The sequence below is a fragment of the Vespula vulgaris genome, chromosome 14 (assembly GCF_905475345.1).
Source record: "Vespula vulgaris chromosome 14, iyVesVulg1.1, whole genome shotgun sequence".
NCBI lineage: Eukaryota > Metazoa > Arthropoda > Insecta > Hymenoptera > Vespidae > Vespula > Vespula vulgaris.
In genome coordinates this window covers 1,442,705-1,460,262 of record NC_066599.1, presented here as the reverse complement: position 1 = coordinate 1,460,262, position 17,558 = coordinate 1,442,705, and the positions used below count along the sequence as shown (strand labels likewise).

The 17,558-nt window shown below is 36.1% G+C and overlaps 2 protein-coding genes across 3 annotated transcripts in view; one reads left to right on the top strand and one right to left on the bottom strand.

Moving 5' to 3' along the window:
* Positions 1 to 9,515, top strand: part of LOC127068896 (uncharacterized) — a 33,888-nt gene extending 24,373 nt beyond the window's left edge. The window contains exons 2-5 of one of the 2 annotated variants that reach the window (XM_051005269.1): positions 889 to 1,008; positions 5,109 to 6,986; positions 8,460 to 8,658; positions 9,126 to 9,515. In XM_051005269.1, the coding sequence (XP_050861226.1) occupies positions 891 to 1,008; positions 5,109 to 6,986; positions 8,460 to 8,658; positions 9,126 to 9,174 (2,244 nt within the window). In that variant the 5' untranslated portion in view covers positions 889 to 890 and the 3' untranslated portion in view covers positions 9,175 to 9,515. The remainder of the gene's footprint in view (positions 1 to 888; positions 1,009 to 5,108; positions 6,987 to 8,459; positions 8,659 to 9,125) is intronic. The other variant, XM_051005270.1, reaches the window with a different exon arrangement.
* A 51-nt stretch (positions 9,516 to 9,566) lies between these two features.
* LOC127068893 (dentin sialophosphoprotein-like) overlaps positions 9,567 to 17,558 on the bottom strand; it is a 64,727-nt gene continuing 56,735 nt past the window's right edge. The window contains exons 3-6 of the mRNA XM_051005263.1: positions 12,572 to 14,474; positions 11,916 to 12,493; positions 10,403 to 10,523; positions 9,567 to 10,256 (exon numbers count right to left, since the gene is read on the bottom strand). Coding sequence (XP_050861220.1) covers positions 10,220 to 10,256; positions 10,403 to 10,523; positions 11,916 to 12,493; positions 12,572 to 14,474 — 2,639 coding nt within the window. The 3' untranslated portion in view covers positions 9,567 to 10,219. The remainder of the gene's footprint in view (positions 10,257 to 10,402; positions 10,524 to 11,915; positions 12,494 to 12,571; positions 14,475 to 17,558) is intronic.

Genomic DNA, 17,558 nt, shown 5'->3' with positions numbered 1-17,558 from the left:
AATAATAATAACAATAATAGTAATAGTAATAATACCGGATCTAATCTAATAATAATACATCTAATCTCTCTCTCTCTCTCTTTCTTTCTATCTCTAGTTTAATGTAAAAATAATAACAGTATTATTTTCACATGTCTTCAATACGTATTAGATATTACGTCGTATAACATTTAATCTAATAATACTGAAATATCAATAATAAGAATAATAATAATAATAATAATAATATATAATGTTATCAACGTGACCTTGTACAAATTGTTATTACGTCGAATCTGTGAAAGAAACTCAGATAAAATAACGAATGAAACTTTTCAAGGGCGTAGCGTTTGTCCATTTAATCGTTTTATACACATACTTTACATATTTTATGATATCGAGAGCAAGTGTAACGACAGGTAATTAGAAGGAGAAGAAAAAAAGAAGAAAAAAAATATATAGAAAACAAGAAAAGAGAAAAAAAATGCGGACACGGTTCAGCGAATACGGCGGAACTGTCGCTCGGTTGATTCACGCGAAATCCATTCACTATCGTTTCACTTTTACGAATCTTATTGAAGTTGATACTGTAAAGTTTCAACAATTGTAAATTATTAATTTTCGTTCTTCTTTTTTTTTCCTTTTAATCGTACGTGATATTTATCACCGTGAAAAGGAAAATAAAAGAATCGTTACTAAATCACATAATGTCTATCAAATCGAACAAAATTACAAACGCGATTAAAAGATCCAAAATTTCGATCGAACAATCATTTTTAATTTAATCGAACGAAAGATTGGAATTAAGGAAATGTTATATAGATCCGATATAATTATTTCCAACGTAATATCGATTAAATGTGAATGAATTAGTAATTGAATGAATTAATGTTATAATTACGTTTGTAGAAATGCGCTGGTTTCGTGGCCACGCCGAGGCACCGAGACTTTTGAGCTTGAGTCCTCTCCAAGCTGACGAAGACCTTGACGGAGCATCCTACCACTTTCATGTTACGTCTCAGTACAGAGGTAAGTAACCGGAGAAATTGATGATTAATATGATCGACGAGTATAAATGCAACGTGGACGATAAGAATCTTGAATTAAATTACGATTTAAATTGAAAATGAATTTGAAATTAGAAAGATATATATATATATATCTCGTAGAGATAATTTTAAATCCATTGTACCACTGGGGTTGTTACTACGTTGTTAACACTTTGAGAGTTAAATGCGTACTAAGGAACTAACATAAGATATACACTTTGTTTTGTTAGTTTGAACTTCACGTTGGTTGTAAAAGGTCAACGTTCTAAACACCGTTTACATGTATGTACTTGTTGAGCTCAACGTTTTGTTACTATTTATGTTTCCTCTCTTTCTCTCTCTCTCTCTCTTTCTTTTTCTTTCTCTTTGTCTCTCTATCTTCCTATAGTTTACATAATCTTCTAAATCTTTTCCCCCGTCTCTATGTTTTTCTCTTATTCCTAGAAATACGATCGTGTTTAATTTAAAAGAAACGCAATGTTTATTTATCATTTGTCGTATTACAATATATATATATATATATATATATATATATATATATATATACATTTATCGATTATACGAGTTAAAATGAATATTTCTAAATTTCTTTGCAAAATGTAATATCCGATATGACGTTTAATGCAATATTTAAAAAATAGGAAAAATGAAGTTTCTATTTTTTTTTTTAACACAAGTATATCATTATTCGGAATTTGAATCGGTTATAAAATTCAAGTCGTCAAGTTCAAGAATAATATTCAAAGTTGCGTCGATTGAAATGGAAATACTCAAATAGACTCTTCCTTTTCCGGAAATAACAGGCGTGTAAAATATAGTCCTTGCAAGGGAAGGGACTCTGCCAGCCGGAAAATCGCAGCCCAGAAATCCTGCCTTAGTACAGCAAGTACATACATGAGCACGCTTAACATTATCATTTCGACTAATCGTTTCCATCCTGTGGTATCATCGCGCGTGTGTAACCGTAACGCGCGCTACCATCGTCTATGCAAATCAAATGGGAATTTTAATATCAAGATCACGTTCTCCTTTCTTCGTTCTTCGTACATCTACTATATCATCGTTGTCGTCATCATCATCATCATCATCATTATCATCAGCATCATCATCTTTGAACGTAAGGGGGATCATTGATTTTCAACACTTATATTTATGTGTTAGTTTCCATCTGGTATAATGAACGCAATAAGATCTATGCAGAAAATTCAACAGAAAAATATATGCGCATTAAAGTCGATGGAGTAAAATAAATGGTCTATAATGTAAGTACGATAAAATATATGTAGAAACATCTCTGTAGAAAAATATATGAAGTAAAGTGAATGGATGAAACTGAATACAAGTGAACGCGAGCGATTGGATATAAAATGGAAAAAGAAAATAAGCGAATATGATTGTAAAATAATGAAACTGAAGAATTTTATTGACTTCGAACGTTTGCACATACAATATATATGTATGTATGTATGTATGTATGTATGTATGTACACATATACGTATATTATTTCTTATCATATATAAAAAGAAGGAGAAAGAAGGAAGAGAAACGATAAGAAAAATGAATGAAAGGAAACGATAGTAAATATGAATGAAAAGAAACGATAATAATGAATGAAACGTAACGATAGTAAAAATGAATGAAAAGAAAATAAAAGAAATTTTCAAAATAGAAATGATTTGTTTTAAATAGCGTAATGGACGTCTCGAACGATTTAACAGTCGATATTATTGATTCGAGAAGGCACACGTGCGCGTCTTAGGTCAGTTTTAAGATTAGAACCGAACCGAAAGAGAGTAAACGACGAAGCCGACTTAAAGGCAAGCAAGCAAGCAAGAGAACAGAAACGGAATAGCACCCTCGACTACTTGTATAATACCGTCTCGAGAACGGCTATGAATGCAAGACGGGATAATGCGAAAAGAATAGTTCCGAAGGATGAGACTTGCGGCTTGGGTGCAGCTGCAAGTGCAGCTTCTATACTACGACAGAGTTATAAAGATAGTGTAACGTAGTAAAAGCTTCTTCCTGTTGTAAAGACCCGACTCAGTCACACGAGCTAAACTCTTTGTAAAGTCGACTGTTAAAAAAATCAACTTTGGTAAAATTATAACTATTTCGGAAGACTTTTATTTTATCTGCGAAAAGAAAAAAAAAAGAACAAAAAAGAGAATATAAAATCTAGAAAAATTCGTAAACGTGAGATCGAAGATAATTTAAATCTTATTTGACATTATCATTTCGTATAAATATTCGTCATTGTAAGAACTTTATAAAATAATTGTTCTCTGTTAGAAAATATTTCTTTTTAATATTTAATTGCTTGTGTAATTTGAATCACAAGAAATTCTTTTTTATGTTAATCATCTTTTTTTTACAATAATAATTATCGCGGATAGAATTAAAAATTAAATATGAAATAACGATTTTAATGATTAGAATGATGTATAGATTGTCGATATTTCAATTCAATGAAACGTAAGAAGTTCGTGAACTTGATATATCAAAAAAGGCACTTACGATAGAAAACCGCAAGAAGACGTTAGTCAACGGGTTCTGTGAACCTTACCATCATCGTGACGTTTCTTTTCCGATTCTGATAAAGGCAATGACACGAAAACGTCAAGACAAAATTTATTTCCGTTCTATCAACACAGTTGCATTTGTTTATACCCTTTTTGTCCTCTATTATACTTAACGAAGTCATTGTCAGTGCGTAATTTAGATCATCAAGATAAAACGAACGATTAAAAACTAATCGTCGATTCATCTTCGCGACATTCAAAGCAATAAAAAATAGTTTGAATATCATTTGGAATAGATATTAATAATAAAAAATTGTTAAGATCCCCCTTTGAAAGTTTTTTATCAAATCGAAATCACATATTTTGTCGACTCTAATAACACTAAATAATTATATAAAATTTCATTCTTTTTTGTTTCTCTTTTTTTTCGTGATAATTATTTTTTTGTTAAATATAGATTCTATAATTAGAAACGTTCTCATAAAATCGTTTGTTGTTCTTGTTATTTCGTTAACGTAAATATATATGTACTCGAAAGAGAATTACTCATACGGGATGTCGTGCTTCCTGCGTCGTGTGATCCTGCACGTTCGTTTCTTACTTTGAGGATTGACTAAAGTCACGATCACGAAAGACGATCAGTTTCGTTGTGACTCTCGCACAAGGTGGAAGTTACTTTTCGATTGTTTGTCGATCTCGATCGTCGCGATGACAAACGTTTGGCTCGACGGTGATTCAGCAATTGGAAAAAATTGTTCAAAAAATCCTTTCTCTCTCTACGTTTGGATAAAATGTAAATCCTGTCTTCTGAATTTTTTATTAAAAATTTGTTAAAAAAAAAAAAAGACTACAGTATTCGAGTAAAATTTAATTGTCCACGTTATATTTCATTCGTTATTTTTTGTTTTTTTTTTTCATTATACCATCAAGAAATTCATTATGCATGTGCGGTGAATATGATAAATAAAATTATTTTATATTCGATTGAAAAATATATCTTTTTGCAAATCGTATTCGTGGTTTTCTCCGATTATTGTTATTATTGGTATTATTATTATTAATACTCGCGTGTACAGTAACGAGCTACCTCTTCTATACGAGTTGCCTCCTGTAAAGAGAATTGCCTCATTAATAAACCGCAAACGTGGACTCCCTAGACAAAATTGATGGCCTCAAGTTAACTACGTCGTTTAATAGCCTCTAGAATTGCACTTTATTGGTACTTTACGACTACTTAAAGAATTTTGTTGAAAATCTTAAAGGTAATAAATATTCGTGAAACGAAGAAGAAAAGAGAAAAGAAGAGAAGAGAAGAGAAGAGACAAGAAAGTTTTATTTTTCGAATGTTCTTTTTTCAATTTAATTGTTACTCGTCGATCTTCTTTCCGTCCATAGATTTATTATATTTCTTGCGTCTGCTTCAGAAACGTCTTATTTAATAATAATGACGATAATAATCACGATGACGACGAGAACGATGGTTACATGTGTCGTACATTAACAATAATAAATTTTCTTAAATTAACGCTATAAAACTACGTAATTATTCGATTACAGACATGTCACCGGTTAGATGGACTCGTAGAAAATCATCAAGCTCGGAATCGGAGAGGAATTGTTACAACGTTCAAACGTCTCGCGTGACGACCGAACGTACTCCAAATAAGAAAGAAAAGAAGAAGATACAAGAGGAAAGACGTAGGATTTGCGAGAAGAGACATCCTTTGTTGGACCGAGTGAAAAATACGAGGCTTACATTTTTCAAGGACAGAGATTCCGACGAGGACGAGGAAAACGAGGAGAACGAGGAAAACGAGGACGATGAGGTATCCGATAGAATGCAATTTCGATCGATGTACGAGCTCAGCCAACGTGGTTTAACGAGGAACGAGTTTCGAAGATCCGTTTGTGAGAATGATTTGAAGGACATAACAGAAGAGGAAAGGATTCGAGCTAAGAGGAAACGTAGATCAAAGTCACAGAACAGGTTGGTGTCTCAACGCAAATCCCAACATCAGGAGGATCGTTATTCTTTTTTGGGTTTGCAAACGTCGACACCAGAAAATCTGAAACATTCTGTGTTACCTAGTGAAACGTACAACGATAGTCATGGGGGACCGAGATTGTCTCGATGGAGGAAGAGCAAAGAAAAAGATCTGGCCGAGGAGGAGGATAGAAATCAGGAGGATCAGAGTGAAAGACCGAAAGAAGGTTTCGATAGCATCACGCCGTCCAGTTGTCTCGCAGCCAAATTCCGTGCTATGCAGGATAGATATCTCAAGAGTTCAACGAGTAAACTCATCGCTAAGATTTACAAGAAGGATAATAAGGAGTGTAAGGATGGTAAGGACAAGAGAAGATTACGTAGCTTTTCTTACGGTACTTTGCCGGGTCTCGAGGAGTTAAGAACGAATCCTCTTTACGAGGATCAGGATCAGGATGACAATGATTCCGGTATTTTGGACAATGACTCGGCTACTAGTTCTCTTCTTGATGACAGATGTAGTAGCGGTGCGTCCGGTCTGATGACAAGTCAGTCTAGTAACAACGATTCACCGCCAAGATTACCACCTAGAAAACCTTCGACCTCGATAATGGACGCCGATAGGACAGCACGTTTCTTTTCTGCTTTGGATATTCATTGCGTTAGAACGGATGGTAAAGCTTGTACAAAGGACATCCTAACGTTCGATCCAAACGATGATTCTTCCGAGCTGATCGGAGAAGAGTCTAGATCGGAGAATTCTAAAGCGTCTCAGTTACCGGTAATCAGAAGTAAAGCTTACATAACCGAAACTATGGTAGTGAAATTGTTCCGAGAGACGCCCGATCAATGTTTAGGGATTTTCATAGCTAAAACCGCTGAGAGTAGTCCAGGATATTTGGTGGCACATGTTGTACCCAATGGATTGGCCGATAAAGAAGGAACCTTGAAGATTGGTGATGAGATATTGATTGTCAATGGAAGGAGACTTCGAGGATTGAGCATGGCCGAAGCTAGAAAAATTCTAGGCAATGGAAGTGGCCCTGGTGAAGTCGATATCGTTGTATCTAGGTATTCCGGCGTGGATCATGCTAAAAAACTTAAAGAAAGCAGCGTAGATTATGAAAACGTTAGCATAGAAAACGGTCATGGCGTTATAGTCGAGGATTCGCCTAGATCTCGTTTTAAAAAGCATCAGGCCAAACATCACAGAGATAGAAAAAATGAATCTGGCAGATCCATCATCTCCGATAAAACGATTTTGTCGACGGACAACAATGGATCCGCGACTCAATTGCAAACGCAAAGTGTATCGAATTTTTGTACCTTACCTAGAAGACCAAGGAGCACGGTTTCAACGTTTTTGACAGTTCTATTCGAAAAGGGTCCCGGGAAGAAATCCTTGGGCTTTACCATTGTCGGTGGAAAGGACAGTCCTAAAGGAAGCATCGGTAAATTTTTTAACGTTCTTATCTTATTTGCTATTCTATTTCTTTTCTTTTTTTTCTCTTTTTTTTTTTCTTTGCCACAAAATTTATTAAAGGAACATTCGAGGATCGAACGTACGTTAACCCTTTCATGCATAATCCTTTATAATTTTGTCTTCGCATACAAAAAAAGAAATATATATGTACGTTATCACGAATAACACGTGATCTTAACGAAAGGAAAGAAAAATTTTGTTGCCGATTTTATTAAATATATAATATTTATTTTTTGCCGAGAACGAAGTGTAAAAAATGAGCTTTACGTCAGTACTAATTAATATAATTTTTTCCTTATCGACGCGAAACAAAACCGGCTTAGTAATGAATGTAAAGTATGTGCATGAAAAAGAAAGAAAAAAATACAAAAAGAAAAACAAGAGAAACGCAGAGAGAGAAAGAGAGAGAGAGAAAGAAAAGAAGAAGAAATACTAATAAATTATATCCATAAATTAGACACTACGTCATTACAAATAATATAACGTTTTCTTTTGGATTAGGGCACGAAAATTTCCTTATAAAGGAAAAATAAAAGGGTTAACGCATAAAAGATAAAATGCCATTGGCAAACGAATGGAAATAGCGAATCGTATTAGGTTGAACGTGTTTAGAAATGGCACGATGGTTTTCCTCTTGCAATAACGTTTACGCGTTCGCTGACCGTTGTCGATAAATCCTACTTATATCTATGTAGCTACATACATGCGGTTTCAAGTTTTACATCCTCGTTACAAACGTGGGCAGACGAGTACTTACGTACGATGAGAATTTCCCTCTTTGTTAGTTAAAGTTATAGGAATTTACGAAAGATCTCAAGACGATTCCCCTGTTCGACCTTAACAAAGATAAAATTTGTATGCGAAACTTTCGAATATAAAACGATTCTTATTTGACGGCTTTTCCATTTCGTTTTCTCTCATTTGCATGTTGCAATAGCCTAGCCGAAGAACAAAGTGTACATTTCGCGAGTAAACGCAAACTCGAAACGTCTTTCAGAGATGCATTGAAATTATTTCTTCTTTTTTCTATATGAAAGGAGTAAATTTTTTTCTTTTCTTTTCTTTTCTCTTTTTTTTTTTATCTATATTACACGCGTGTACGGAGGACAAGGTTAAAAGTTTCGTAGGAGTTCAAGAGTTCTTAATCTTTTGACTTAAGACAGTAATTGGCTCGAAAAATAATTAGCTTGAAAAGGTCTCGATAAAGAAAGCTCTTTGCTCAGACTTTATTATCAATTACGTATACGTAATTAATAAAAAAATAAACGCGTATATATCCTTTTTATTTTTATATATATCGTTTCATCAAAGACATTGATATGATTGATTAATCATTTATACGTACCTTTTGAAGCATCGTGCATTAACGATGTTTAATTATTTTGTTTTTATTTTTAATTCTTTTCTCTCTTTTTCTTTTTTTTTCTTAACTTTTTTATAGGCATCTTCATAAAATCGGTTCTACCAAGTGGTCAGGCCGCCGAAGATGGTCGTTTGCGTGCAGGAGACGAGATTTTAGCTGTGAACGGTCAGGTTTGTCACGACTTGACACACAGAGAAGCTGTACAACTCTTTCGCCATATCAAAAGTGGCCCGGTTGCGTTACATTTGTGCAGACGTATTAAAAATCGAGAACCACAGTGAGTGACGATAAAAGTTTTTTTCTTTTCCTTTTTTATAATTTTTTTTTTCTTCTTTTCTTTTTTACTTTTTTTTTATCTTTTTTTTTTCTTTTTTCTTTCAATAACAACGTTTCCGATAAACATTGCGTCAGCTTTAAGATGAAATTTTTTGCGATGGATATATTATATATGTATATATATACACACGTGTTTTCTTCCTTCGGTGTGATCGTTGTAATAATAATAATAATAATAATAATAATAATAATTTTCGACTCTAAATCGATTTTCTACAAATTACAACTTTCTTTCTTCTTAATCTATTAATAATTTCATTACTAAATCTACGTTTCGAATCCTCACGTATGTACGAAATTATATATATATATATATATACGTGTGTATATGTGTGTGTGTATTTATAATACGTAAATTTTTATCCTTTTTATTTTCGATTTATTTATTTATTCTTCTTCCTATTACAGAGCAACGAAGGCCAAGTCGTGTGCAGATCTTCTTCTCGTCGATACGTGAGGACGACTACGTGAGAAGCTTTTTTTATCGAGAAAGAAGAAAAAAGATAAAGAGAAAGAGAGAGAAAGAGAGAAATATATAATGAGAAACAATGCAATTTGTACATAAATACACGTTACAGATCCTATATGTATATATTGTAAATTTTTGTATAGATCATTGGAAGTAAATTTATTATTTAATAATAGCATCCTCGCAGAGAGAGAAAAAGAGAGAGAGAGAAAGAGAGAGAGAATGAGAGAGAGGGAGAGAGATAAAGAGAGAAAAAGAGTAATGTTAATCCTTGATATATTACTAACTGCCACTCCCTAATAAAAGTTATATCGTCAAGCACCTTAAAAGTATGTCCTTAAATATATATATATATATTTCTTTTTTTATTGTCCTCTATAATTAAAAAAAAAAAAAAAAAAAAAAAAAAAGAAAAAGAAAAAAGAAAGAAAAATAAAATAAAATAATATAAAATAATGTTAAAAGATAGTCAATATTAAAATCGATCTTCGCGCGGCGTCGATGAAGTCATATTAAAATCTTGATAAACATTTTTGATAACGTCTAATAATAATCATAATAATAAAAATAAAAAGAAAATAATAATAATAGTAATAATAATAATTGCTATAGTCATTATCGTAATGCGCAAATAAAATAAATTCAATTTGCTAGGCAATCGACGATTAATAAATTAATCTAAACGAGCATATATAAAAATTCGAAGATTCCTGTGCTTTTTTTATCTTTCTGCTTTTTTTTTTTTTTCGTTATTTTCTCTTTTCTTTTGCTTTTTCTCCCTCTAATTTTTTTTTTGTTTCTTTTCTTTTTTTCCTTTTTACTTTTTTTCCCTTTTTGCTTCTTTTTCGTGAAAGACTAGAATCCTAAAACTTCGTAGGTCGTTTGCGCCACGGTTCGTTCGCTTAGAATTAAATTCGAAAGAGCACTTCCGGTGGGCAGTTTCGCGTCGTTGTTTATATAGCCTCGTTTTTTTTCTCGTTTTCTTTCCATTTTCTTTTTCTTTTTGTTTTCTTTCTTTCTTTTTTTTTTTTTCTTAGTACGGTGTCGATTTCAGGGTGCTCTTAGGATACCTAAAAAAATAAAGAAGGAAAAAAAAAAAGGATAGATTTAATAAAAATGAACGGGAACGTCGAAACATCATTTATATTTAAAAAAAAAAATTGATTCTTTTGTTTATCCATTGATTTAAATATTTTTTTGTTTGTCGTTCTTTTACCTGTGTCGCCTCGTTATTTCTAACTCGACCGGACCTTCTCTAACCGCTTTGAACAATTCGATCACTTCCTGATGCGTGTGACCCTTCAAGATCTTCCCATTCAAACTCACGATTTCGTCGCCTGCAACACAATATGATCAGAAGATATCGAATTAATTTATAATTCTTACAAATAAATAATTTTTATAGGGCGATTGATTCCGTAATAATTCGTTACTAAATGTTTTACGGCATAAGCTGTTAATAGAGAGAAGAAAAGGAAGAAGAAGGAAAGCAGAAAGATCTCGGAACCATTAGATCACTCGTTGCAATCAACGTTTGATTACCTCATCAAAAACTTTCTCCCGTTTCTATTGGTTAACAATAAAAATGTGCCGACTAGTATACTTTATAATTTAAACAAAAAAAAAAAAAAGAAAAAAATATATACATAACAGCATACACAGATAGATATATGAAATAAATAACGATCCCATCTCTAACATATTTTTAATATCTAATAAATTCGATTCGTAAATTACGATATTTCTCGCGTATCAATTCCACTAGAACACTTAAAAGAAAAAAAAAGAAAAAAAAAAGAAAAGAAAGACTAAAAAAGAATTAGCTTCTATCTATCCATCTCTCTCTCTTTCTCACGAGAATAATCCATTGCGGTGTAATTTTATGTAACCACCTGTCTTTCAACCACGAAGAGCATATTGAACGTATTGCTTGGAAAGTAAGATAGATGGAGAGCCCCTTTGCTTATGCAACCGAGTCGACCACGGAACCGTTATATAAGCATACGCCAGGGGGCCGAAAGCAGAGGGTTTCAAAGAAAAAGCAAGAGGAAACCGCCATGGCAGCGGTCACCTCGTAAAGACTAACGTAAGAAGGGATCGGTTGAAACTCGAAACGTGTTGCGTGAAGCCTAGCTAACATCTACCTAACGTCTCCTACCGTCTTCCACCTTCTAACCGAGTCACAAAAATCTCTTTTACTCGTTCGCTCGAGGAAATATTAGCCTGTTAAGAATTAAATACTATAGAGAGCTAGTAATGAGAGAGAGAGAGAGAGAATCTTCCTGCGATCGGGATTAATTGTAGGTATCTTTCTATTTAATATGGCTGACACGTTAATCGTAACTAATTGCTTACGGAAGCGTTGACTTTTTTCGAACACACTTTACGAGTCTCTAACGAGCATGATCTAGGCTGGAATTATGATGGTCGGTAATTCGTTGAACTATGAAGTCCCTTGGGGAATCGTTAAAATGTTGAAGGAAATAAATCAAACGATTGGGATTCTTCGTCGATCGTCCGCTTCGAGAGAGTTGCACGTTGTTGTTGCAAGAGTCAACGGAAGAGAGAGATAGAAGAGGGAAAGGAGGAGAGAGAGAAAGGTAACTGTTTAAAGATTCACAAGACGTCAGGTGTCGGATTAAAGATTCGACGTGTGTCCGGACTCGTCGTTCCTTCGAATACTCATCGAAGAAGGGACGTGCTAGTCAATACGAAAGACTCAGGTGTACCTTGGAACAACGACTTGGATACGTCGGCTTGTCCACCTGGAAAGACACGTCTGACGAAAATGCCCATTTCACCACGCGGACTGTCCCTTCCACCTACAACGCTAAATCCCAAACTCGGCTTCCCGTAGCCCTTTTCAAACTTGGCGACGTGTTTCGTCAGATAGTGCTGTGATTCGGTGTTAGCCTCGAAACCATTCTCCGAGTCCTTTCGATGATTCTTCGACAGGCAGGAGAGGGGTAGAAAGTCAGGTCGTTTGCTAGATCGTGTTGTATCCTCATTGACCTTACTGTCTTTCGATGAACCTTCCTTCGATTTGTCGTCGATCAACGACATGTTCGAAAGATTCTTCGCATTTTCCAGATACTCGTACTCGCCAGGTAGAGCGGTTGAGGTTGAGGTTGGTGTTGGCGGTGCTACGTAGACCTGGGGCACCGTTTCCTCGTAAGCTGTCATCAATCTTATCTTATTTCCTGTAAACGATCTAAGGAACTCTTGGACCTCCTCGAGACTCTCAAGAGTTCGTAACTCCTTCCCTTCGACTTCGACGATCTCGTCACCGAGTCTTAGCCTACCGTCCCTAGAATAAAAGATAACGATGAGATGATCGATGATCATAAAGTAGATAAGAGAAAGAGATAAATGACCAATCGATTACCTATGAGCTATCCCATCGCTTTCTAGCTGTACGACGATATAACGGATCTCTCCGAGTCTTTGCTGAGCCAATCGTATTCCCAAACTCTCTTTCGGATCTCTCTTCTGAAGTTGGACTATACGACAACGTCTGACTCTCTTTGGTGGCTGTATGATATCGCTGAGGAAGCGAGTCTTATCTTGTTGCAATCTTATCCGATGCGGTGACACGTCGAGAGGTTTCGTTACGTTGGCAATACCGCTTGAACCATCGCCGCAGACAGGAAAATGAGAATTCGTAGTGGCGTTGTCGAACGAAGTCTGATGGATGCTCGGTAGCAACCTACCAGAGGTACTCTGATGCCATCTCAGACCGTCTATCACATCGCCTATTTCTGACGAGTCAATCCTCGTCTCGTTCGTCGAGCCCTTCCTCAATTCTTTCTGTTCTTGATCCTGACACTCGCTGGGGGTCGAACTCCTAATAGGCTTTTCCAATTCGGAATCTATAACGCTACTGGTGTCCGAGCTATCCGTACATTTCAAACTCAATGCTTCGTTCTCCGACGCAGCTGCCGATTCGCCCCTAGGACCGTCGCTGTCGTAACCAGACTCGTTCGAACTGACGTAATGAGACGATAGCCTTTGTTCGCCACTGGGAGCTGAATTCCTTCTGTCGATTCTCAACGTGGCAGTTACGTCGAGTTCGACGTTCAACGAAGACGTCTCGGAAAATCTAAGATCCATCGTTCTGCCAGGAAAGTCCAGTCTGTCCTGATTGATCTCGGATCTATGAACACTTGGAACGTTTCCCCGTGCAAGTGACATCGGACTAACGCTAACGTACGCACCGTAACGCGACGAATCTTCCTGATGAAACGTCGAGTCCTCTATACGCTCGAGCTCGCTAGGATTCAGGCTGTACCTTTCCTGTTTTTTTCGAAATTCCACGTATGAATTCCTCGGTGGCTTCGTCGTCTCTTGGTACCTCGAAGAAACGTTACCACGACCTAAATTACCATTTCTAGATCGTTTACGTCCTAACGTAGTCGTACCGGTGTAAGTGTCCTCTATCTTCAACGCCGGAAAATGTTCCTCCGACGCAGTCTTGAACAATCTTTCGTCTTTCGAAACGAACGATCCGTGACGTTCCTCGGGCAGAACAGATAACTTCGATCTCAGAAAAGCGTACGGGAAACTAGACTTCTTGGCTTCTTTGAAGTCGCAGCTGCTACTCTTCCTCATTGCCGATTCCATTCTTGATCGTCCAAAATCGCACGGCTTGAAATTTCTCGTTGACGGACTTCCCGAGGGACTGGCCGACGGGCTACCAGTTGGACTACCGGAAAGACTTCCAGATTGACATACGGATGGTGATACGTCGTCGGTAGGATCGTCGAAGACATCGTCGTTTCTTCGAGCAGCCAAATCGTCGCAGGATACCGTCTTGTCCTTACGTGCCGCGATCCGAAGATCGATCCCTTCGGATGGATCATCTCCCTTCACGTATGTCGGACTCGTGTTCAATTGACTCGTACTGCAACTTCTAAATAGATTCTCTTTCTCCGTAGATTTCGAACCGACGTCGACGTTCGCGGAACGTCTGTTGATCCTTGTCGAATTTAACATACCGGTCGAACCCATACGAATGAAAAACGATTTGAAGGGCGACGGTGATCTCTGAGAATTTCCTGATAACCTCTTCGACTCCAGCTTTGAATCCGTCTTCTGCGATTGCAACGTCGTCTTGTTCAACGTAGGATTTATATTGCCATTGTTGTTATTGTTGTTACTAGATTCATTGTTATTATTGTTGGCGCTAGGGTCGGATCTTTCTAGGGAACAAATCGTTTCACGGGAACCAGCCCTACGAAAGGAGTCTATCTTTTTGCTCATCCTACGGCCCCAGACTCCTAAGCTTGACCCTGAAAACAACAACACAACAAATAATTTTTATTTTTGCCGAACGAATTTTTGCACTCGAACGTTATTCGCTTAGGTATTTATTTCATTCGTAAGTTTAAATTTGATCAAAGCCAACGAAACGAGAAGAAAGTTAAGGAAAGAGACTTGAATGGCATTGGACCACCTTCGTAAGACGAAAAACAACCCGGTATTCGAGTTCACGCTCGACATATGGTCGTCCCTTCAGGAAATACCATTGAATCGCAGTCGTCGATTTTCGCTAAGGATTTATTAACTCCCTTATATCTATTCTCCTTTGCGAATATAATCGTGTTAATAATTCAACGATTTGTATAAATCTATCGTAATAAAGAGAAAGAAGAAAAGAGAGAGTAAGCGAGAGAGAGAGAGAGAGAGAGAAAGAGATGAAGAGATAGAATACAAGAGTATATCTATTATTCGAGAACATGTTCATACATGGCGAGTATAGTAAACGTTATCCCATTCATCCCTTTATTGCACCACCATCCGTACGCATGTAAATGCGGTTCATTAAAGGCAACTATTTCCTGAAGAAATGATGCATTGTATCGCTGCAACATATGGCGCTTGCCCTACCCTTGCTTTACTCACGATCATCGTACTGATGCACTTTGCGATCCTTTACATCGGTCAATGTCGCGATTTACCATTCTGACCATTAATAACTTTATACTTAACTATTATATCAATTACGAAATACGTTCTTAACGACACATTTGTTGAATTAAATAATAATTCACATTGATGGCGGTGTGACCCTCTCTTTCCTCACCCACCCACTCATCCTTTATCCCCTCTTCCAAAAAAAAAAAAAAAAACCAAGAAAAAAACAAACAATACGTTCGAAATGAAAACTCAACAGTCGAAACATGTACCCGTTTGGGTGATGTTCGAGAAGAATGAGAGGGAGAAAGAGAAAGAAAGAGAAAAAGAAAAAAAGAGAAGAAGAGAGAGAGAAAGAGAGAAGGAAAGAAAGAAAAAGAGAAAGAGAGAGGGTAAAGAGGAATAAAAGAGGGAGTGGGAGGAGGTGGAGAGGTCGATGGATACCGGGACAGCAACGGGCCACCTCAGAGGACGAAAAACCACCCGGCATCCGCATTCGAGCTCGACATATGGTCGCCCCCAGGAAATGTTAAAGAAGAAGAAAAAGATATATATATATATATATATATATATATATATATATATATATGAGAGAGAGAGAGAGAGAGAAGAAGTCGAGCGAGAATCGAGCCAAGTCCATCGTCGAAAGCACGGCTGCTGGTTCCGCGTATTTTGCGACTACTTTTTCGAGGTGTCACCCCGGTTAACGGGGCCGTGCCATCGAGCCATTCGATCCTCTACGAACAACCAAGACGATTGTCAGGCTGCTCAGGTATCGGGTACACGTGTTTTGCGATAACGCACGCCGCGGTACACGAAGAGAAACGGTCTGCTGAGTCGAACGCGTTATAGCCTCGTTAACGGCCAGACGTACGTACATACATACATATATACGTACGTACATACATCCATACATACATATATGTATTCATGTATGCATGTGGTAAACGCCCGAATCCATATTGCACTCGAAAACTCTACGTTTCGATATGTGCCAATTTATTTCTCTATATTCGATTTGACCTATCATAGTTGGTATATATAATAGACTTTTTAATCTTTTTCTACATTAACTTTTCGATTTGTTTGGATTATTATTATTTTAGATAATGGTATTGTTGGAATCATGATAATTGAGATCTATAGCGATATCACAGGTTAAATGTTATCGGTTATGTAAGGTAAAGGATTGAAGTATTTTCTGAGATTATTTTGTTCTTATCAAAATATTTCTATCGATGAATCTGCACTGTTTCACTTCGTGTCTTTTTGTTGTATTAAATTTGATCCGTTTCTAAATGTATAAAGATTCTTTTTTTTTTTTTTGAACGTGTTACCGATCTATGCGATCAATTAATTGCTGATGTACTTAACGATTGATTAAAAAATATTATTTCGAAATTGTACCTGCTTTCAAACAATACAAATTTTTATTCCACCATTCTTGAATCGTTTATCTCACTATTTTTTATTCCTTCTCTTTTTCTGGTCCACAGAGGTGAAAAGAACGTATAGAATAGTAACGACTTGGCTCGATGCTCGAAAGGAACTGTTTTCGACGAGAACAAGCTGAGAGAGGAAGCAACGCGTTATAATCCGCAATGTAATTCCAGAAGGAAGTGTCCGTGACCGTGTCGCAACTGTGCTTGTTTCTGAATCGAATCCTGTCAGTGTAAAAAAGCCAAGCATTTTGCCAAGCATTTTGTTAAGCCTGTAAACAATTTTCATTGATTTTATTTCCAAAACAAAATCATTCTTCACAAATACAATTTTCTTTAACGAATTAACGCGTACTCTTAATTTTTTATTTTTCACTATACTGTGTCTTTCGAATATTCTTATTCTACTACTATTATTATTATTATTAATACTAGTAGTAATAGTAGTAGTAGTAATAATATAATAAAATTGTACGCGTAAAAATTTGTTCACGTTCGAGACAAAGTCGAGTCATGTTGACTACTTTCTACCAGTACTATTGTTATACACCTTTCCGCAAAAAAGTAACGGCAATGCGGTTAGAGATGCGGATAGCATGAAAGACGCTGATAGCAATCGAAAAAAGAACTACTGTACTTGCATACGTACGTTTAGTTTGTAACGCAATAATCAACTGAAATTAGAATCTAAAAGCTTTCGAATTCTTACACGGAGACTATCACTTTCGTTTTTTCGAAAAACTTTTAAAGAATTCGCGAGGAAAGGAAACACGTACACACGTACATATATATACGTATATGCGTTGAAGTGTATAAGTTTCTTGTTCCTAACGAGACACCGGTCGAGAAACAAGCAGACGGTTGATTAGTGAAAGGATGCGATATTTCGAGATTAGCGACTACTCGAAGCAGTGTTGATCAGTTCTTCTTAAAAATAGCATTAAAAGACAAAGAAAATCTCAAAGAATATTTGACCTATGTGTATCGTGTCAAGAAAAAGTCGAAGCTGACGATTCTGAC